The sequence below is a fragment of the Pangasianodon hypophthalmus genome, chromosome 17 (assembly GCF_027358585.1).
Source record: "Pangasianodon hypophthalmus isolate fPanHyp1 chromosome 17, fPanHyp1.pri, whole genome shotgun sequence".
Classification (NCBI taxonomy): domain Eukaryota; kingdom Metazoa; phylum Chordata; class Actinopteri; order Siluriformes; family Pangasiidae; genus Pangasianodon; species Pangasianodon hypophthalmus.
In genome coordinates this window covers 14,979,422-15,001,772 of record NC_069726.1, presented here as the reverse complement: position 1 = coordinate 15,001,772, position 22,351 = coordinate 14,979,422, and the positions used below count along the sequence as shown (strand labels likewise).

At 37.7% G+C, this 22,351-nt stretch overlaps 2 protein-coding genes across 2 annotated transcripts; both read left to right on the top strand.

Annotated features, from left to right (window-relative positions):
- The first annotated feature begins 2,199 nt into the window (after positions 1 to 2,199).
- vaspa (vasodilator stimulated phosphoprotein a) lies at positions 2,200 to 14,763 on the top strand. The gene is made up of 13 exons (XM_026941787.3): positions 2,200 to 2,500; positions 6,034 to 6,205; positions 7,776 to 7,941; positions 8,130 to 8,184; positions 9,690 to 9,999; positions 10,806 to 10,915; positions 11,816 to 11,861; positions 11,989 to 12,022; positions 12,114 to 12,150; positions 12,341 to 12,403; positions 13,191 to 13,260; positions 13,338 to 13,395; positions 13,591 to 14,763. Exons 1-13 carry the CDS (start codon positions 2,496 to 2,498, stop codon positions 13,626 to 13,628), a joined length of 1,164 nt encoding a protein of 387 aa, XP_026797588.3. The 5' UTR covers positions 2,200 to 2,495; the 3' UTR covers positions 13,629 to 14,763.
- A 923-nt stretch (positions 14,764 to 15,686) lies between these two features.
- smpd1 (sphingomyelin phosphodiesterase 1) lies at positions 15,687 to 22,027 on the top strand. The gene is made up of 6 exons (XM_026941786.3): positions 15,687 to 16,222; positions 17,182 to 17,957; positions 18,543 to 18,714; positions 19,905 to 19,981; positions 20,279 to 20,424; positions 20,933 to 22,027. Exons 1-6 carry the CDS (start codon positions 15,923 to 15,925, stop codon positions 21,358 to 21,360), a joined length of 1,899 nt encoding a protein of 632 aa, XP_026797587.2. The 5' UTR covers positions 15,687 to 15,922; the 3' UTR covers positions 21,361 to 22,027.
- Positions 22,028 to 22,351: the final 324 nt, after the last annotated feature.

Genomic DNA, 22,351 nt, shown 5'->3' with positions numbered 1-22,351 from the left:
CCACACCTGCACAAGAAGAAAAGAACCGGGTGTCTTTTTGTTCACGACTAAACACTAAGCCGAGTGAAAAGAGCTGTCTCTCAGAGCAAAAACAGTGTAGCCCGAATAACATAGGACTGTTATTTTCAGAATGGAAAAAAAAATCTTCAAATGCATTGAAGCTTAAGTGTTTTTGCTTAGAGTTTAGTTTTACATTTTGGGGTTTGAAAAAAGTAGTCAGTTTTGTTTAAATATTCTTATTCACTCTATATGCAATGTTTCTTTACTATCATTACTGTAAATGACAACTAACAATCAAGCTACATGACAAATTACACATTTACATGTAAAGACATTTGCCAAATGGATCCAAGAGTCTCTACTGTTCAGAAAGTTTACTGTCAGAAAGAAATGCTACCTTTTAAGTTTTTGTTCCCTAATGTGTAAAATATTCCTGTAATTAAAAGGAAAAAGACCATCCTACTGACAAAAGTACCATTATACCCAGGTTTAGCACCTTTTTTGTGGAAAGAATAGTAGATTAAACAGACAGAACAAATATAGTTAAAATTCACAAAATGAATGGACAGTGATGAATAGGACAATTTTATTCTTCAATAAAGATATAAATTAGATAGTAATAAATTAGAATATAAATATCTAATGATTTTATAAATTCAATAACAGGTAAAATCACATATCCTCATGTAAAATCCTTGTAAAAACATCCTTGTAAAATCCTCACATGAGGACAGTTGGGTATTACTCTTTCCCATAGTTCCATAGTGAGGTGATAACAAACATAGGAGATAATGAGGAGAAATATATATATATAATGAGCTAATGAGAATATGGAATTAAAATATGGATTAGATGGAGCAGGATTAGATTTTAAAAGGGACTTATTATGTATTACATGTAGTTTAATTTATGAAATTAGTTTAGATTAGATTAGATTAAACTTTATTGTCATTGACCAGAGTACAAGTACAAAGTCAAGGCAATGCAGTTAGCATCTAACCAGATGTGCAAAACAAGTCACATTAAGTGTAAAGTGCAAAGACACAAGGAGGTGGCAGTAAAGTGCAAGTGACGTGCAAATGGCATGTTATCAACATTGCAAATGGAATTTAAGCATGAAAAAACAACAATGCAAATGTGCGTGATGTGTGTAAACAAGTCTGCATTACAGTAATGAAGACAGTACAGTGCAGTGAACAAAGGTGCAAAGTGGAATGGAGGTAATACTGTGCAAACTATTTAAGGTTAGTCGGTGTGCAGAAGTAGGGCTGTGCGCGTAATGGTGCAAATGATGTCAAGAGCCTATTTTTAATCAATGCAATGTCTCTTATAAGGCCACCCAAATAAATATTTTGCTCATGGTTTATTCATAGTACACAGTACCTAAGGAATGGGTTATGAAAATGACAATTTACACACATTTTATTGTGTATGACAACTGGTGTTTGAGGCTAATGTGATGATACTGAAATGCAATTTAGCATGATTATATGTACTGGCTGTTTTGAAACTCCAGATTTGAACCTTTAGTGTTCACTTCAAAGACATGGCCCCAAGCACATGCCCAGGCTGCATGATTGACAGGCACCTCCTTGTCCTGGCTGGTTGGATGTTGTTGGTCTACATTTGTTTGTTTCCCTGGAACACCACAAAAAACAGACTATTTTTAAGCAGACTTTTTTATTTTTTTTTTAACAGCTACGAGAATGTGCGGGGAACATCACTAAAAGTGTTTTCCCACCTTTAACCTTATTGCAATATCAGAATAAAACATACCAAACTGTACTCTTCCTTGTCCCTGTGGTAGTACCATCAGCATGACAGGTTTTATACCTTTAGTATCTGGGAAGGTGCATGTGGTATAGCTACCTTTAATTTGCTTTTTCCCTCTACCTTTAAAGGTATGACAGTAGTCTTTAAGATCCAATCATGTACCTAACATCATTTATATTTAATTATTATTTACATTATTTATATAAGCTGAAACATACATTCTAAAGATACCAACATGTACCCTTGGAGGAACCACTCCAACAATAAGCAGTCGTTTATGTTGCAATACTACAAACAGCCACAAGAGGGCATGAGAGGACTGGAGTCACACTTCTGTTTCCCTTTCAACAGTAGAATATCAGAAATCTGCTTCAGTACATATTGCATGTATCTGTTCTAGGCGTTATGATTTCTTTTTCCACTATAGTAAGTTATGTTTGGGGTTGAAGGGCTTTTTTTCCATGAAGTCAGCCTCATGTAAAGGAATTGCTGACAGCTCCACGTGTATAATGGATGAAGCGTTATTTCATGTCAGTGCGGATGAAGCGTGAAGCTGATCTCAGATCAGATCAGATCAGATTCGTCATTCAAACCAGGAAATTGTGGCTTGTTCTGAGCAGCAGTCAGAGAAGCGGATGCCTGTGAGTACTTCACCTCACATGCCTTTTGTATGACTGTGGCTTGTTTTTTTCTAACGCGAGTGACCAGATCATCTCGTAACAATGAGGTAAGTCCAACTAAAGTTTGTTGAGACTTTGTTAAATTGTGTTTATTTGACTTTAGACTTTCATAGCGCGTGATTTACTCAGTGTCATCGCCTCATCTACCTTCCTGGGTGAAAAGGAAAAGATCTCTCACCATCACCGGATGGTTCAAGGTTTGCAGTGTGTGAGAAAGTTATTGCATTTGAGTTTCCTATTTATTGATTATGCTATCACTACTACACTTAACTCTGAAGGGGAAAATCTGTAGGGCACTTTGTTTATTGTGCACACTGTAAGCCTGGCAGTTAGAAAGTGGGAACTTGAACAGTTGCCAGACCCAATACAATTCAATTTGATTTGAATAGACATTGTTACTAAACTGCTTTACAGAAATTAAGATTTAAATTCCTTAATGAGCAAGTCAGAGGTGACGGCAGCGAGGAAAAGTCGACATGAGGAACAAACCTTGAGGGGAACCAGATTCAAAAGGAAATCCATCCTCTTCTGGGTGACACCCGTTACTGGGTTTATGAACTATCACTACTTCTCCATAACTGTATACTGTAAAGTCTAACAGGACTGTGTGTTGAAAGGTTGTTCAGTATGAGCAAATTGTGAATGAGTCCTGGGATGAGCACAGGACAATCATTATGATTACAGCAGCAGTTCTTAGGTATAAATCTACAGTATCCGGGTAAGATTATCCACTAAAGAAAGATTAAGACTTGGGAAATGCAATCTTATATCCATGTAGGCCCATCCAGAGCAGAAGGTGAATCACAAGTGCAGAAAGCTCCAAGCAGAATTAGAGAAACAGGAGGAATTAGGCAGGACCTAATTGAGGATGAGAAAAATGCAACAGTAGTAGCATTGTGTCAGGATCAGGCACCGGCATCACATCAGACAACAGCAGTATAAGTACAGTTCGACAGAGACAGAGAACAGATTATTATTATGCATGCTCTTACCCTTCAGTGGTTTAAAATGGTGCACGCCAGAATTGAACTGGATTAACTGTTTCCACACTCAGAACAAATGACACAATTCAACAGATTTCCCAACCTGGCAACATGATCCACACCGTCTCAGTGGGATTATTTTCCTGATTTCATTTTTTTTCAGTTTGAGCATGCATATTCACAAAAGTAACTCCAGGTTAATGTCCAAAACAGGCTACCAAGACTGAAACAGGAGCTCGATTACATTGAACCTAACCATTTCCTCCACAGTTTTGAGGAAGTGAATATAAATCCACTGTGGTTAAAAAGCAAAAGTCAGGTGTCATTGAATTTCTCACATAACATTTTTTAAAAATTTCTTATATAACATAAAACTTCAGAAATCAAGTCATGCATTCTGAAACATGTGGACATAAATTCCACTGAATGTAAATTTTCCTACCCCTAGAGCTAATAAGTAACTCTCATTTGATTTGTGTGCATGTAAATTTGGAAACAGTTAAAATAGCCACTGTGCCTTCTGTATTCTGAATGGTGGCTGTTCATCTTAAAGCTATTATGACAAGGATTACTGAAAATGTAAAGAAATATAATATAATATATTTCATATAATCAGAGTCAGGATTGACAAGCATGTAAAAAGCATCTGATATTAAATAGCTACAAATTTTAAATTAAATTAAAATTATTTAAATTATTACAATACAAGCTAAAGTCTTGCTTATCAGATGAGTTACAGAGTATATTTGTGGCATATATACTGCTGCATAAGTGCAAATCTCTTAGAAACTGATTTAGAAATTGATCTCTTTTTGGTAATTTATTTTAGATCTTTGAATTTTGCGGTCTATAAATAAGAGACTGCAACAGTACAATTATACTGAACAAATATAACTACATCACTACATGCATATATTTCTATTGTAATTATTTCTATCAAAATGACACTATAATTAAGTGCAAGTGTGTATGTGTGTATGTGTGTGTAAACAGATCTTTAAAACTAAAAATGCACAAACCAAGGGCTCGGCCTCAAAGCCAGTCCTTTCTGTAAGCTGGTGAAGAATCGCACTCACTAGCACTTATTGCAAACACTCAGGCCACCAAAATAGACAGTGAGAACTGAGAATGTATTTATACATCAGAGGTCTAAAACAGCCACATATCCGGAGTGTGTGAGAATGAAATTTTTAATAATAATATAAGTACAGTGGAAAGCAAATTAACAAATTTTCCTCAGATCACAGATCATGAGAAATTACAGATCATTTTACAAGACACGCACTATTTCCATTGCTTCTATAAATGTGTCGTGTAGTCACTGTATGAAAGTAAGAAAAAAGCACATAAAGCTGACTGTAATCGTTATCAAGTGTTTATTGTATAATCATGATTTGATTACCCTGTTCGTAATGTTACTTATTTGATGAATATTGTAATTGTTACAGTTGTAACCACTTTAGCAACACTGCTATATAAAGATTGATAAACTATAAACTGTAAGATCAGACCTTACAAATAGGAAAAGTAAGAACCAGTTTATAGATCCTTATATAGACATGTGTGTGACGGACGGGTTGCTTTTATGTCTTGGTAGGGACCAAGGTGCCCACAAGAATAGGAATGTCTGACAGTTTTTATCTTTGCCTGGTCCTTGCAAGGAAGACTGACAAAAAAACTGATTCGCTGTTAGTAAGGTTAAGGTAATGTATGTGTTAGATGTAGGTGAAGCCTAGCATTAATTAGCTGCATTAATAATCATGTAAATAGAAGGTACTCACAAGTAGGCCAAAGTGTGAGTGTGAGTGTGTGTGTGAATGTGTGTGTGTGTGTGTGTGTTTGTGTGTGTGCACGTAAATCTGTCTGTAGTCAGTGTCTGCATTTAACCGCAATTTCCTACTCTTCCTTTAGTGCTGGAGAGACTAAACCATCATAAACCAAACCAGTAAAGGCATTTTAATGTTGTTCATTTATGTGAAGGCAAAAGAGGAAGTCTTTTGCACTGTAGAACACTAAAGGAAGGCTTCAGTGTTTCTGCATTTTATTTTCACTGCTCATATCGCTAGGTGTCTAGATGCACTACTCTCACCTCTCTTTCTGAAACAAAACCACCAATTAATTACCATCTCAGATCCTCTTTTAGCTCTGTTGTGTCCAGTTGGCCAATCTGAGCTTGGTTAGAGACCAGAGCTAGCTAGTGTTACACTTATTGATGTTTACATGTGTGCAAGTATGCTTACTCAAGCTTTGAATTTAGTCCTTATTAAGTCGTCGTTTTTTCTTCAGAAGCAGGCTGTCATGTCAGCGGAAGTCAGTAGGTGCAATATTATAGTTGAGACAATTGCAGAGGAAGAGGGAAACATGCTCCCACTTCCTCCTATGTGTTTTTCTACATATTTTGTTAATGTGGTTGTTAGAGAACAATTCTAACGATGGTAGCCTGTGAGTCATTGTCCTCATTCAGGCCAGCATCGATGACCAGTTGTTAATGCATATTTTAGTCCTTTTTATAATAAACAGCTGTCTGTCTGCATAAGCATGTTTGAAATGAGAGAACTGATGGTTCATAATTTCTGCACCCTCTCCCCTGTGCTCAGTGAGGTGAGCTTGTGCCAGGCGCGTGCTACTGTCATGATGTACGATGACGCCGGGAAGCGCTGGGTCCCTGCTGGCACTGGAGGTCAGGCTGTGAGCAGAGTGCACATCTTCCAAAACCCTGTGAACAACACCTTCAGAGTGGTGGGCCGAAAACTGCAGCCTGATCAGCAGGTAATAAATATGCCACAGAACTTCAAGTCCAATTATTACTTGTCATTAAGTATCGTGTGTTAACTGTAGTGGAAAGGGTGTGGATGGTAACGGATGTTGATATAAGGTTTATTTGAATGCCCAAAACAGCTGCTGCTCTTGCTGGGCTCCTGAAAAAATATTAGGGTTTGGACAATATGATTGCAAATATCATCAGTACTTCTACCATAATGATCAGTACCAAGCCATTGTATCTCATAGTGGATGTAATAATGGTAATATCATGTAAAATTAAACAGTAATATAACAATATAATATCAGTTACGTCAAAGTACACTTGCAGGTGTCGCCAGTACGATCCACTGACCCACTCCATAGTCATTTATAGTAATAAGAAGATGATTGGACATGTTTTTTTGCAGCTTTCCTCATTTTTATTGTTCATCAGTGTTAAAGACAAGAAATAAGATTACAAAGTTCAACCTATAATTTTTAGTTAAATGTGACAGTAATTTTTTTTTTATGAGCATATGAAACCATGTCACGATATAGTGTCATGATATGTTTCTGACATAATGTCTGCCCCTAAAAGATATTCATCAGGACACATACAATATACATACACTATATGTCTTATCTGCCCCTGTAAGTATGACATTGCATGACTGTAGTTCTTCTGAGAAACACAACGTAGTTTCACCTCCTCTTTTCAGTGGTCAATAATGGTAGTTTATTAGGCATGTATGAACAGCTTTAGAACAGAGTACTAATTTGACAAGTCTACTTATTTACCAGAAGTTCTTTATTCAGTGCAGTGGAGGAACAGCAGGGGGACGTATGTGCGTGGGAAATAGCAGAGTAGGGTGCCGTTTTGTCCTCAGTTGGTGGTTTTGTCTTTTTGTCAGTCTCACAGTTTGCTGTCTACATTTGACTTCCTGTGTCTGCATGTACTGTGAATCACATTTACAACACACATTTACTACAGTGAGCAAATCATATTGGTGCTGCATGTAAGGTCCAAACGCATCTGCAATTTTAACCCCTTTTTAAAAAAATGTCAGTTTATTTCTTTGGAAGAGCTCATTCAGAACTAGCCCCTGTTTATATGGAGGTTGTGTGAACCGGGGGTACCTTAGTGTCCAATTCACCACACTTATGGGAGCAGAACAGTATGTAATAAATAATAACAGATATGTTAAATATTTGGTTTCTAATTTGACCTTTTCACAAATAAGCACAGAATAATCAGACACATGCGATCCCTGAATAATGGTGCTAGCTCCAAAAATGGGTTCTCCAAATGGGTTCTTCACAACTGACAGAATGTGATAAAACTGCAGATCCCGTTGGATCTTTCATGCAGTACAGATATGATTTGTTTTAAAGATCAAGAACAGACCAAAGTTTGATTTTTTTTAAGTCACTCCTAAACCCATTTAAAGCAGCACATGTGAGACCTGGGGTTCTCCTTAATCACTAGGAGTCCAATTTGCTGCACACTTATGTTAACAGTGCATATTAATTAACTATTAATATGCAATAAAAAATGACAAGTATGTTAATATTTGGTTTGCTACATTTCCTTTTTCAGGTTGTCATTAACTGCCCCCTTGTGAGAGGTATAAAGTACAATCAGGCCACTCCAAATTTCCACCAGTGGCGAGATGCACGGCAGGTGTGGGGCCTAAATTTCGGCAGTAAGGAAGAAGCTACACAGTTTGCTAACACCATGATGCATACATTAGATGTGCTCAGCGGTGAGACAAATTCCAGACACACTATTACTGCCACTCAGTATATATGTTAACTCTACACTAGTATGTTTCTACTGAGTATGTCTGTCAGTTAGAGACTGTACTTTTGAGAGGCTAGCATTACACTGGTGTGTTGAGGGATATTTATGTACTTATGTATTGAGGGATATTATATTATGTTTGTTTCATAGGCGCAGCTCCACCTCGGCCTCCACCAAATGGACCTAGTGTTGAAGAGCAGCAGAGGTACTCACTCACCAGTGCAGTGAATACAATGACTTTGACTCAACTCAGCCATCACCACACACAGTGACTCGTCACAGCTCATTACGGAAAACAGTGTTCCTGGTTCACTAATATACACTCACTCAGTATAAATACACATCAGCTGTTTATGTGCTTAGTTGACTGGAAACACATACAGCATTTAATATTTGCATGGCATTACGTCATTCTAGCTCTTTTCTAAATGAAGTAAACTATTTACTCTCTGGATTCTTGCATACAATATATAAATATTTATATCACATAAACCACATAAAGGTTTAAAAAAAAAACTTTAATGTTCATTGTAGTTCATATTCAGGTGGATTTTACATTTCTTAGACTACCTCAGTTCCAGTTAAAAACTTTTCTTCTATAGTCTTTGGCAGTTTTCACAATTTTTGGTTAAGCTCTACCAACACACAGTTAGGCCAAATCCAAAAAGGCTAAATATTCACCATATATGCTCACCACATAGACTAAAACAAAATGGCCTTTTGGGAATGTACTTAGTGCACGTTATGCCAAATGCACTCCTGGGAAAAAAAAAAAAAAAAAAAGAGGGAACAAAAGTTTATATCTGCTGTAACATAAGCGATAACAGCCTCTAACTTCTCTTAACTTCTCTAACTTCTCACGAATGTTACACTACACCCCTGGGGGAAAAAAAGGGGCCAAGCCCAAAATGGCAAAATATTAAGCCTTTAATTGTCTTAACAACAAATTATTGGTCAGGAAATTAGCAAGAATTAAACAAATGGATAAATTAACTTAGCTTTACTCTTTGATTTCTTTAAATGTTTAAGCCTTGTGGCCCTTGATGGGCTGCATCAGGTGTAGCAGATAACTAAATAATGACTAAACTTTTAAGAAAGAAAATTCCAGAAGATATTTTTGGAAGATTTCATACACCCAGACATGTTAGTTTGAGTTTTACATCAAACATTTTAATCATTATCATGATTTTACCTTTGTGTAGAAGAAGACTATGTAAGTGAATTTCTCTGTTTCTAGCTTTTGCCTAAACAGTTCACTGCAGCAAAAGTAGACCAGCAAATGGTGGCACAGGAGCTCTCAGGAGTGCATTTGTTTAATTCCTGCTAATTTTCTGACCAATGATTTGTTGTTAAGACCATTAAAAGTTTAAGAATTGCCATTTTGGGCTTGGTACATTTTTTTGCCTGAGTATAGGCGTTTCTGATAAGTGTTTGTTAAAAATGGTTAACTACTAATATGTAATTTCCGTTTTAGGAAACTTTGTATATTACAGTTAATTACAAAATTATCACAATCTGAAAAATAATTCCGCAAATAATGTGCCCCGGTAATTTTGCCGCAATTTAGGAAATGTGTGCTTTGATAAACTTAGGTTATTTGACTAAAAGTAGGAAATGGGATCTTTTGCTTTTGGATACATAAATATTATGAACATTTGAATAGTTCCTGCTCAGTCATGCCTCAACACAATCTTTGCATTTTCTCAACAGACTTCAGGAGCAGCAGGAGAGAGAGAGACAGGAACAGGAACGGCTAGAAAGGCAGAGACAGGCAGCCGCTGCACCAGCTGCACCTCCAGCTCCTCCTCCAGCTGCAGCTCCTCCTCCCCCTGGAGTTCCTCCTCCGCCTGGTCCTCCGCCACCTCCCGGTCCTCCCCCAGCTCCACCGCCACCACCCTCTGGTGGGGCTCCACCTGCACCGCCACCACCACCTTCAGGAGGAGGGGGAGGAGGTGGCATTGGTGGAGATGGAGGACTAGCAGCAGCTCTCTCTGGGGCTAAACTCCGCAAAGTGTCCAAGGTAAATGTGTAAATATCTAGGGTTAATGTGTGTGTGGGTGTGTGTGTATGAATTGTCCATATACACACTCATCAGCCTTTATAGGAACACCTGTACATTTGCTCATTCATACAATTAACCAATCATCTTATCATGTGGCAACAGCACAATGTATAAAATCATGATAGAAGTCAAGAGCTTTGGTTAATGTTCACACTAGAGTTGAGGAAAATGTCATCTCAGTGTTTTTTCGCCTGTTCTCTTTCGACCTGGTCTAGTTTTGGTGAGTCTGTGCCCATTGTAATATCTGATTCCTGTTCTTGGCTCACAGAAGTGGAACCCAATGTGGTCTCAAGGTTTGACATGTTGTGCATTCTGAGATGTTTTTCCTCTCACCGTGATTGTAAACAGTGGTTATCTGAGTTGCTGTAGCCTATCAATTGGAACCAGTCTGGCCATTCTCCTCTGACCTCTCTAATCGACAAGGCATCTCCACAGACTCACTGATTTTTTTTCTTGTTTTTCACACCATTATGTGTTAATCCTAGAGACTGTTTCAGACTGTTTTCTGAAATAAGATGATTCAGGTGTTTCTATTAAAGTGGCCGGTGAGTGTATATACTGCATACTATGCTGAGAAGAAAAGGCCCAGAGCTAAATAATATCATAGCTTATGTAGCTTGTTGCAATGGGGCTAATATACAGTAAGTGAGATGAATGTGTAGTAATAATGGTATGGAGAGTAGTACAAGTATGTTAACATGGGAGTAATGGGATTCAATATGTTGTAAATGGAGCTAATGGACAGCTCTCCCCTCGGCATGTAGGAGGAGAGTGGATCTGCTGCTCCAGCACCAAAAGAGAGCAGCCAGAGCTCTGGAGGAGGAGGAGGAGGTGGAGGATTGATGGGTGAGATGAGTGCACTTCTTGCAAAAAGGTTAGTATACATCAAGCTCATTATTAAGATGTCCATATTTAGAAGATAAAAGCCTCTATTTTAAAGATAATCTTGCAAGCATAATTCTAAAAAGGGGTTTGGCTAGAAGGATCATCAAGAGGTGTGCTTGTGCATGTTACTGTGATACCCAATCTATAAACTCAGATCAGCTCCTCTCATTACATTCTCATTAGACTCTCAGCAGAGTGAATTTTCTTAATATTATATATAATTAGATTTCATTTATAGATTATTATTATGTTATTATTATATTATTATATCAGTCAGTATTATAGTGGTATAAATAGCCAGCTGGATGGCACTGGTTGCATCAAATTTGTTTTCTGACTTGTTGTCTGTAACTTTTAGACTTCTATATGTTATTGGGAGTCTCACAAACACAGAGCCCAGAAACTCCACAAGAGTAGTTAAAAAAAAAAAAAAAAAAAGGAAAAGGGGTCCGAGATGCACATACCATTCTATACAGCGATCCAAAGGTATAAATGAAGCAAACATATGAATGCGACAATGACACTGTCACCGCAGGACATGCAGCATATGGTGGAAAGGCGGGTGTCTGATAAGATGAACAAATATGTTTTCTGTCTTCCTGTGTACTTTTTAATAATTGTTTACTCATATTTATATTAGCTAATTCCTTTTCTCTATGATGGCACAAATTGAGTGTATAGTGTATTGCATTTATAATGAAAAAAGAAATGTCACACCCCACATCAGTGCATCTGTATTCATTTCTCATCACAAAAAAATAGCAATTGGACAGAAACAGGACAAAACTGGCATACATCCCAAATCAGGAAGACATTGGTATTATAAAAGCAAACTACAGTTGTGTCTACCTAAAAAACCTACATCTTTTTTTGTATCCTTCCTTTACAGGCGCAAGGCTACAGATAGCCCAGTGGTGAAAAAAGAAGATAACAATGTAATTTTACTTTTTCATATAAAAAACTCAGAATAGTTTCAGTACACAGTCTATAACATTATAGATAATTTCAGTTATACTGTATACAGTGCTGTAGGGAAATCAACTTTTTTGCTCTTGCTTGCAGGACAATTCAGCCTCCTCAGAGAGCAAATCAGAAGGTGAGTGTTGAGAGCTGACTTAAAATCCCTCTTCTATCAGCCTATATGCCTTTACAATAATGTTTGTAATCTCTCGTTTTTTTCCCCCCAGTTTGCAAGCCTTGGGAGAAGTCCAGTACCCTCCCACGGTAAAGTCTATATATTCATCTTTTTTCACAATGTTTCTCAACTTAGGGCAGAGTATTAAAGAGAGGAAACCCTGAAATACTTACACTAAGAGAATGTTGATACAAAAGCAGAGAAAGTAAGAACACAGATACAGTTAAAATGAAATTTTATGTGTAAATTGCATTAAATAGTGCTGTTTATTTCATACAGAAGTAATTCTGGTCCCAAGGGTCTTGATAAGAGCCCTGCTCCAGCATCAGCTCCATTAAATAGGTACTCCTATTCCTGCAGTTGCTCTCTCTCTCTCTCTCTCTCTCTGTGTGTGTGTGTGCGTGCGTGCATGTAGCGTGAATGCATATGTGTGCGTGCGTGCATGCAAGTGTGTAAAAGGAGTGGTGCTTTTGCTTCATCAAGCTAAATGCACACTATCATTTCATTTTCTTTCTGAGCTTCAGTATGGACCGATTCTGTCTCTATCTTACAACATTCAACACAGCCATGTGTCTGTTTTGAGTCTGGGTGCGTTTGATAGCAAAGTTAAATCTACTGGCCAGTAGACAAAGCAAATGAGTCATTCAAAACTGCTCATTGTTTTATATTATTGTCTGTGCACACCTTGGTCATGTCTGGAATCTGATATATTAATTACTTTGCATAAAACAGAGGCAGTCTTTAGAATTTTGTTTAGTCTCTGCAGCAAAATCTTTCAGGCAGTGTATGTTAAAGGAATAATCCAACCTAATCCAATTTATCAACCACATCTGTAGAGTATGGCTGATTGGACAAAAATTTACATTTGCCTGTATTGAGAAAAGAATGGAAATCTATGTACGCTAAACTCATAATAAAAGTTTAATCTGTGCAAGTAAACAAAAGTCTTCTTTTTACACTATAAATAGGGTAGATTGAAAAAAAATAACTTAGCGATATTCCTGTGGAGCTACCATAGATTCTGTACTGATTATAAGAGTTACCTTTTGCTATGGCTGTGAAATACAGTAAATTCCACATAGTATATAAACAGACTGATTCATCTGCATCCATTTACTTCTCTCACCAGGCAAAGGCCAGGCAGTAACGTGAGTGACACAGCCGCCAAAGAGAGCATTGATATGGAGAAGTTAAAGCAGGTCAGATGATATACCATTGCTAATGTCTGGATTAATAATTAATTCCATGTGCAGAAACTGATTTTGTGTTGTTACAGGAAATCCTGGAGGAGGTGCGCAAGGAACTGCAGAAAGTTAAGGATGAAATTATTGGAGGTCAGTTCTTTAACTCAGAATTTGTTCTTCTATAAAGTATATTACTTTATCTTAATTATTTGATTTTAAGATCTCTGAAATCTTTAGACACTTATGTAAACTAAAATGTGGTATATAAACACATTTAATATGACTTGCCTTGACTTCTCGGAATAATGAAAGCTTGATTTTATTTATTGCCTCTTTCACCTACAGCATTTATAGAAGAGTTGCAGAAGAGAGACGCCCCCTAGCGTTAAAATGATGAAACAGCTTCTGCTTTGCAATGCAATAAAAAGTCTAGTGTTGCACATACACCCATTTATGCAAATTCTTGCAAAAAGGCATTTCTCTCATTTTCAGCTACCCAACTGTACTATACTGATGTCTCATATTTACAAATGGTGAAAAAACTAAAGGAAAAAACAACATAGTGTGTCTCAGTACGGTGTTAAGTCACCACAAGCTGCCAGAGGAGCTTTGGTGCACCTTGGCACACGTTCTACAAATCTCTGGAACTGTACTTGAGGGATGAACACCATTCTTCAAGTGGACTCAATTCAGGCCAGCAAAATGCTTCTTACACCATAACAGAGATTGTTTTTTTATTTACTCTGTCACCTGTCTGCAAAATTCTCCAATATTCTATATCTTTGCTTATTTTTACATGTATCTCTTTTTCTAATATTTTAAGGTTTTCATATACATCTAAAAACATGCTTATCATCAGAGAGGCACATTATCTTTATATCATACATCATACATCCAAAAGATCCATCTTATCTTAGGCCTTTCAGTGAAGTGTTCTGTACATCTACATAACTGAAATGACAAGAAAAAGGTTTCTCAGCATTCTTGGTTATTACATTATGTTATTGTGTTATTTTATTCAGTTGTTACTTTAACTGAAAATAATAATGAAGGTTGTTAATGTGAGAAATTTATTAAGTTAACTTTTATGCAGTTAGTGTTGTGTATGTTTATAATGAAGAACTTTTGCTGGTGGAAAGTGAGCTGTGCGTGTGGTGATGAATTGTGGGTGAATGTCATCTTGCTGAATTTTTTTTTTCCTGCCTCAGGGATTAGCAGATGCTAATGAATGTGTACATTTACACATTTAATTTTTATATTTTTAAATTACAAAATGATTTGTTGCTCATGCTACTGCTGTGTTTGCTTTTTGTGTTTTTATGTGCCTTTATGTTTTTTATGCGAAAAAAAATGATTACTAAAGACTTTGTGTTTGAAAAGTGGGCTGTATTTTCAAACTTTGGTAATATTATTGTTCAGTGGTACTGTTCAACATCTTGAGATTTGATGTGATTAATTTGAGTAGAGATACAATCTTTTATTTAAGGGGTTCTGAAATACAACCACAATTTATACCAATTTTGACTTACCTTATTTTTTTTCTCCGTTCTCCGACACTTGAACAGAATGACAGAGCTAGTAGCCTATAAACCTCAGGATCAATGACTTCAAGTTTTTGTATGCCCATTTCAGCCTTGACTTTCCTAATAAACAGTGTGTTTCATCATTACTTGCACCAGTTGTGTGAGTTTGATGAAGCATCGCAGCTTGCAGCTCTGTCAAGTTCCTGTTCTTTCACAGTTTCGCAAGTGGCTTAGACCAGCCTGAAGCTGACATTTTATACTTCTGATTAGTGTTAAGTGCTGCGGATGGGCTTATAAAAGCAGTATATTTGCAGCACACCTAAGCAGACAGGGAAAGACAGGAAAAGTGAGGGATGATTGGCCCTGAGTAGACAAGCACCAAATACTGTAGAGGAGAACAAACTTTTTTGAGGGATTAGGAGCTCAAAATTAAGTTACCAGTGAACCTCATCCCTCTAAATGAATATCTGGCACATGTAAGATTAAAAATATAGCACAGGCAATAGGACAGGCAAGAATTTTATGTTGAACTGAAATGATCTACTACACATTACACACACACACACACACACACACACACACATATATATATATATATATATATATATGTGTGTGTGTGTGTGTGTATAATGTGTAGTAGATCATTTCAGTTCAACATAAAATTCTGACACACACACACACACACACACACACACATATATATATATATATATATATATATATATATATATATATTATACACACACACATTGTACACACACACACGTGTGTATTTTTAAATGGCAAAAAAATAAGCTAAAATTAGGATAAATTAAGATTTTGTCATACTGACAAATCCAGGGCAAGACGTGTTGGTGTTTAAACGGTTAATTTCAAAATACCGGCGTCAAGCAGATCACGTGATCAGTCAGCTGACTCACTGGTTCTTAAAGCCATGGAGCACAATACTGTGGGAAGTTGACAGTAGGCAGAAGTAGACAGACCTCGTCGGGGTTTTGTTTAAACAGCAGTCATTCGCTGTTTGGGTCACTGGTCTGCAGCGTGAAGTTTTTGAAAAAAGTGCGATCTGGTGGTTATTAGACTTCCTGTCTGAACTCACAAGTCCGTCACGCGTCACGAAAATGAGAAACTTTTACTCCTAAAGGAGCCAGTGAATGCTTCACTGCTGGATTAAATCTCTCTATCTGTTTAATGAGAAGATCACCGAGATCTTACTCCCTCACTGCTGTAGCTGCACGGATTCTGCGTTCAGGATGAACACTGTGTGCTTGATCACAGTAGCTGGTTTGTTCCTGGCCTCCCTCGGGTCGTCTGCACCTCTTCATGATGATGTGGACATGGCTGACTTAATGGCTGTAAACACACTGGATGGATTTAAAGTTCACTTTAGCTGGCGCAACATTAGCTGTCCGGTGTGTAAAGCTATCTTCACCGTGGTGGACATTGCCCTTTTGGTAAGGAAGCTGTCTTTCTTTCCTATGAGCCCCTTTGTGTGTTTACAGCAAAGCAGTCCTACTTACATGAAGCAATATACTGAGCATCAGTGGCAACATTAAACTGATTTCCAAACAAAGTTCAGTTAACAGTTGATGCAGTAGGGGGTCCTTAGTCTGTTAACATTTCCTGTTAGATTGAGGGGTGTGAGTGTGTGTGTGTGTTCATGTTCATGACTGGGATCAGATGGCAGAAGCTTCAGTCACAAACACTGCTCACCTGACTGTGTTTCAGTGATGACCTCTGCATTTATGGGAAAGAGGTTGTGGTCATTTTCAACCCTATTTTCTGTAAATAGAGTTGGAACTGACCACAATATTTGTGATGCTTGTGCATTAGTGTGACATGATGGTTAAACAGAAGAACTGAGAATGGCAATGCAGGATGTTGGTTTTTCCTTTGTTTGTTTGATGTTACTTAACAGAATTGACATATTACAAAAGAACAATTTACAAGTGAACTCAGTTACGAAGAAAAATAAAACATTTGCTATAAAAACAGATTTTAACATCCAGTCAGCTACTTTTGTACCCGGTCACTTATAAATATTCCAAACATACAAGTGAATTGAAACACAATTTTTTACGACTATCAATGTTATTCTCTTATTGGCCAGTTGATGTGATGACCCATTCCTTGTTTTTAAACTAACTTGTAAATATATGTGTTGCTGAGGCATTGTAAAGCAGTAGGAAGAGCTATTCACACTCTGAGTTTCATGATGACTATACAAACTGTGAAACTGTGACCACACCGTCTCACTTTGTCAAACTGTTTTTGTCGGAACATTGCACCTCAGGGTTGACAGTATGTGAAGTGAGACCTTAAAGCTCTGCATGTTAGTGCATATGTCACTGTTGTATTCCTGTTGTAGTTACTCAAAGATTGTTGGTGTTTTTTGGTCTTGTCTCCCTTTTAGAGTGACACGAACATGGAGCATGTGGCTCGAGCAGTAGGAGAAGCCTGTGTCCATTTGCACTTGGCAGACGAAAATGTGTGCCGGGAAATTACGGAGCTCTTCCGTGATGACTTCATTCGTGCCCTCCAGGAGTCTCTGCTCTGGCCCTCAGAGGCCTGTGCCTTACTCGTGGGACCCTCATGTGGCCATTTTGACATCTATGCCCCCTGGAACATCACCCTGCCCCGTGTTCCCAAACCTCCAGTGATCCCTCCCCCTATACCCAAACCTGGCTCACCTCAAAGCAGGGTGCTCTTCCTCACTGATATCCACTGGGATGCAGAGTACTCAGAGGGCAGCGCGGCCGACTGCAAACAGCCATTGTGCTGCCGGGACGAGTCTGGTAGAGCCAACTGGAGGCACCGTGCTGCAGGTCACTGGGGTACCTACAGCAAGTGTGACCTCCCATTGCGTACAGTAGAAAACCTCCTGCAGAATATAGCCAAGGCGGGACCCTGGGACTGGGTCTACTGGACTGGGGACATCCCTGCGCACAATGTGTGGTCCCAAACGAGGGCACAGCAGCTGAATGAGCTGACCACCATCTCCAGGCTCATCAGGAAGTACCTTGGACCTGACGTTACCGTGTACCCAGCCGTGGGCAACCACGAGAGCACACCAGTCAACAGCTTTCCTCCTCCATTTGTACATGGGAATCGCTCCTCCCGATGGCTGTATGACACCATGGCAGAAGAATGGGCTCCCTGGCTGCCTGCTCAAGCTCTGGTGACTCTGCGGTAAGAATAATACAGCCAGATTCAGAGGTAAATCTGAATGTAAATCATGGAGGTAAATCATCAAATTCTGTTGAACAGATTCACCATAACTTGAAATTGTGTATAATTTGATATTGAAAATTTCGACAGCGAATTTTAAAGGTATGAATATGGGTGAAGTCGTGTTTCTATTCACTGTTAGTTTTTTTTTTTTTTTCTTCCAGACAACACTTTCATGAATGTGCTGCTGACACTAAAACATTGACTGATGATCACCATTAGAAACTATAAATAATGTACAGAAAACTGTAGCTAGCCAGCTAACTAAAACTAACTAACTAGAGCCACTGTATTCACTAGAAATCTAGAATTCACAGTGAAAATAATTTAACTACTTTTTATTCCTTAAAACTATTATTCATTCAGATTATGCTCCAGACTGTGGGATTTTTTTCACATTCTTTTGTATAATTATGAAATTATTTTGGTGCATCATTGATTGAATATACATTAGTAAAAAATATATTTTAGATGTATATTTTCAAGTAAAAAGTCCTGCAACCATTTTCAACTAAGCCTTATTAAGTGTTGGAAATTCCATTCCAGCCGAGGAGGTTTCTACACGGCCCAGGTGCAGCCAGGTCTGAGGGTTGCGTCGCTGAATATGAATTTCTGTGCGAGGGAGAACTACTGGCTGATGGTGAACTCCACAGACCCAGCGGACCAGCTCCAGTGGCTCGTACACATCCTGCAGGAGGCTGAGAACAAGGGAGAAAAGGTACATTTGCGGTCTCTTTTGGAATTTCCATAAACATTCCATGCCTGTATTTCCTGACTGTAATAGACAACTGCCTTGAAGTTCAAGCCAATATTTTAAGAAGGTTAAAGTTCTTTGGTCCATAAGATTTGTTACCAGAACATGCACCATAAATAATAATACACAACACACATCAATTTGCCAACAATAACAATTTTTTTTAAATAAAGAATGATGCATACTTTTTATCCATTTATAATTCCATTTAATGTATACTTCTGGGCAAAAAAAATAGTCCAAGCACAAAATGGCAAATATTAAGCTTTTAATGGTCTTAACAACAAAGCTAGAAACAAGGAAATTTACTTATATAGTCTTGTATGGAAAGGTAAAATCATGAAAATGATTAAAATGTTTTATGTAAATTTCAAACTAACACATCTGGGTGTGCAAAATTTTTCCAAAATTATCTTTTTGTTAAAAAAATATCTTATTTTTTTCTTAAAAGTTTAGTCATTATTTGGTTATCTGCTACAGCTGATGCAGTTTATCAAGAGCCACAAGGCTTAAACATTTAAAGAGATCAAAGGGTAAAGCTATTCTGTACTAACTTCCTTTATCTATTTGTTTCTTGCAAATTTTTTAAATAATTTGTTGTTAAGACCATTAAAAGCTTAATATTTTGCCATTTTGGGCTTGGCCCCTTTTTTCTTCTCTTTTTTTTTTTTTTTTTTGCCCAGGAGTGTAGTGTAACATTCGTGAGAAGTTAGTGGCTGTTATTGCTTATCTTACAGCAGCTATAAAAGCACTTGTTCCCTCTTGTTTTCTCTGTGTTGAAGTTAATAGTGTAAGACAACAGCTTTACCTCTGACTGTTATAAAACACTGACACTTGAGACTCCTTTTGAGAATGCTAAATTAACTTCTCCATACAGAACCTTTGCAATCTATTTATGTGGAGTGTTTCCCAGACAAGTCCCTGTGTACGTTGTTACTATAGAAACAATAACATATTAGAATGAACACATTAATATAAACCTTACAGCCAGCAGTACTGTCATAGTTACTGTTTGAGAACATTAAGCAACACCTTCTGACCAGTCAGATTCAAGAATTCAGAAGTGTTGTGGTATAAGTAGAAGTTAAATACTCAAAGATATTTTTTTATTGTGTAGTACCACATTAGGAATGCTTTCCCTCTTGCTACTGTAGGTGCACATTATTGGCCACATCCCCCCTGGACTCTGTCTGAGCAGCTGGAGCTGGAACTACTATCACATAGTCAACAGGTTAGTCCCAAACTGACTGCTATTTACCTAGCTCACTGTGTGCTATGTCGTGGTCAGCTCGATTCTACCATGGGCGCATGACTTTAGATGTGGACTTTCCCCCACTTCCTTGTTGCAGTTCCTTTCAGACGTAAAGAAGTGGCTTATTTAAAATTGAGCTCGCATTGATTATTGTAGACTGTGTGATTCAGTTTGAAGTCCCAGACCTGTATATCTGCTGCATGTCAATGATTCCTATATTTTAGTGTTTAATGGTCATTTTAAGCTTTAACTGCTGTGTTTATTTCTCTGTATCAGGTATGAGAGCACTATAACAGGACAGTTTTTTGGACACACACACTTTGATGAATTTCAGATGTTTTTTGATGAAGAGACAATGACCCGAGCAGTGGGGGTGGCTTACATTGCTCCAAGCGTAACCACTTACGTTAACCTGAATCCAGGTAAGACTGACATGAACGTAAGTATTGGTCCTTGTTTTTGTTGGATGCCTGTTTTGTTTATGTATGTATTAGAGTATCTTCTTATGATTATGAACTGTTAAATTAATTTAGCAAAAAGTTAAGCCTTTACATGGACTACAAAAATGTCAAAGTTTACTTTGAATGGTTTCATTTGAGCAATTGAATCGATTCTTATCACTGATTCTGATGGGAATAAAAATCATATCTGTGCTGTTTAGGCAGTATCACAAACAATAATAATACTGTACTGCTGATTTTAGGTGCATTGTGCAACTAAAATACCTGGATTGGTGCACTGCTTCTTTTGTGTTCACATACAATAGCTTAATGTGTAGCTTTTGTGAATAATGGTGTAACACAGTTCTGATTTAGCTATGACAATAAAAATAAAATCAAAGCATATTTTATTTGAATTATACAAAGATATTGAATTTGCTGATACCTTCAGATACCTTATGCTTAAATCTTGTTTCTTTTTGTTTTGTAGGCTACCGTGTATATTATATTGATGGTAACTACCCCAACAGCACTCGTCTGGTCCTGGATCATGAGACCTTTATCCTCAACCTCACCTTGGCAAATGGTTTTCAAAATAACTCCTCATGGTTGCCCAAACCTGACCCGGACCCAGCGTGGACATTGCTGTACCGGGCCTCTCAGGCCTACGGTGTTCCTGCATTGTTCCCTGCTGACTGGGATGCTCTGGTCCGAACCTTCTTTACCAATGACCGCATCTTCCAACAATTCTGGTACTTTATGCACAAAGGCCATGTGTCGGAGCCCTGCAAGGATGTGTGTAAGAGCACGCTGATCTGCTACTTGCGCAGTGGCCGTTATGACCTGCTAGAACAGTGTGATCGCATTGATGGAGTCAAGAAGCTGAGGGGACGTTCTCTGAGAAAGACTCTCTGCTGATCAAGTTAGACACTTGCTGAAGTTAAGAATTCCAAAGCTAGTGTAAACGAGGCCACTTATCACTAGTGATTTCTCAGAATTGGGCATGTTTCGGTGTTGTTTTTAAAAGTGGGAATTTCAATGAGCCGTGTTTTCGGGGTTTCTGTAATGTGTAAATATGCACATTGTGATTATGCTGTTTGTTATCCAAAGATCAGCCTGTTTGGAATCACTGCATACAATTTCATAATTACTTTACTAATGCTTGGCACTGACTACTAATTACAGCTAAAAGTCATTGTGTGTTTGGATGAAATGCCGTGGGTTTTGTGGTAGAGAGAGAGACGTATTTCTGGTTAGCTAATATTGTAGTTAGTGACAGTGCTGTGCAACAATGAAATGACATTAAAATACAAAATCCATTACCTTAAATGAAGGAAAACTAGAATGCACACATAGTCATGCTAAAACCTCATGATATAAAGGTCATGGTATCGAAACTGCACTTGTATGTACTTTACCAGCTACCTTTGTAGACTTCCTGCTTGTTTCATAATGGAGTGGAGTGATATGATTTAGCCTCAGCACCACTGATTTTATCAGTGTTTCCACTATATTTACTGGGACTGATTTCATGTCAAACCATTGATTTTCAAAGCTATAATGTAAACTTTTCAGTGTACACAGTTTGGAACTATGAAAGTTCCTTTATAAGTTACAGTTGACCTCACCTTGGCCTTCATTTCCCAGAATGTAGCACATTTAATGCAGTCTCTTTTGTAACAGAGAATGTTGTTGGGTTTAGATCTTATATGTGTAAAATTGTTGATTGAACTGGTGTAAATTTTGCATGAATGATTAAATTAATTTAACATTCCACAATCCATGTTTTATCACATTTTTTTTCTAAGGCATAAGGCAGCTGTATGTATATGATCTAAAAGTATATGAATTGGGGTGTTTTTCCTCTCTCTCTCGCTCACTTTTTTTTCTCTTGTTGGATAGGTTTAAA

What these genes read in the sequence shown, in the direction of transcription:
- smpd1 (XM_026941786.3), top strand. Translation starts at nt 15,923, where the DNA reads ATGCTTCACTGCTGGATTAAATCTCTCTATCTGTTTAATGAGAAGATC. An exon ending in CAAGCTCTGGTGACTCTGCG is followed by an intron (nt 17,958 to 18,542) that starts GTAAGAATAATA and finishes ATTCCATTCCAG; the next exon opens with CCGAGGAGGTTTCTACACGG. An exon ending in CTGAGAACAAGGGAGAAAAG is followed by an intron (nt 18,715 to 19,904) that starts GTACATTTGCGG and finishes TTGCTACTGTAG; the next exon opens with GTGCACATTATTGGCCACAT.
- vaspa (XM_026941787.3), top strand. An exon ending in AGTGTTGAAGAGCAGCAGAG is followed by an intron (nt 8,185 to 9,689) that starts GTACTCACTCAC and finishes TTTTCTCAACAG; the next exon opens with ACTTCAGGAGCAGCAGGAGA. An exon ending in CTCAGAGAGCAAATCAGAAG is followed by an intron (nt 12,023 to 12,113) that starts GTGAGTGTTGAG and finishes TTTTCCCCCCAG; the next exon opens with TTTGCAAGCCTTGGGAGAAG.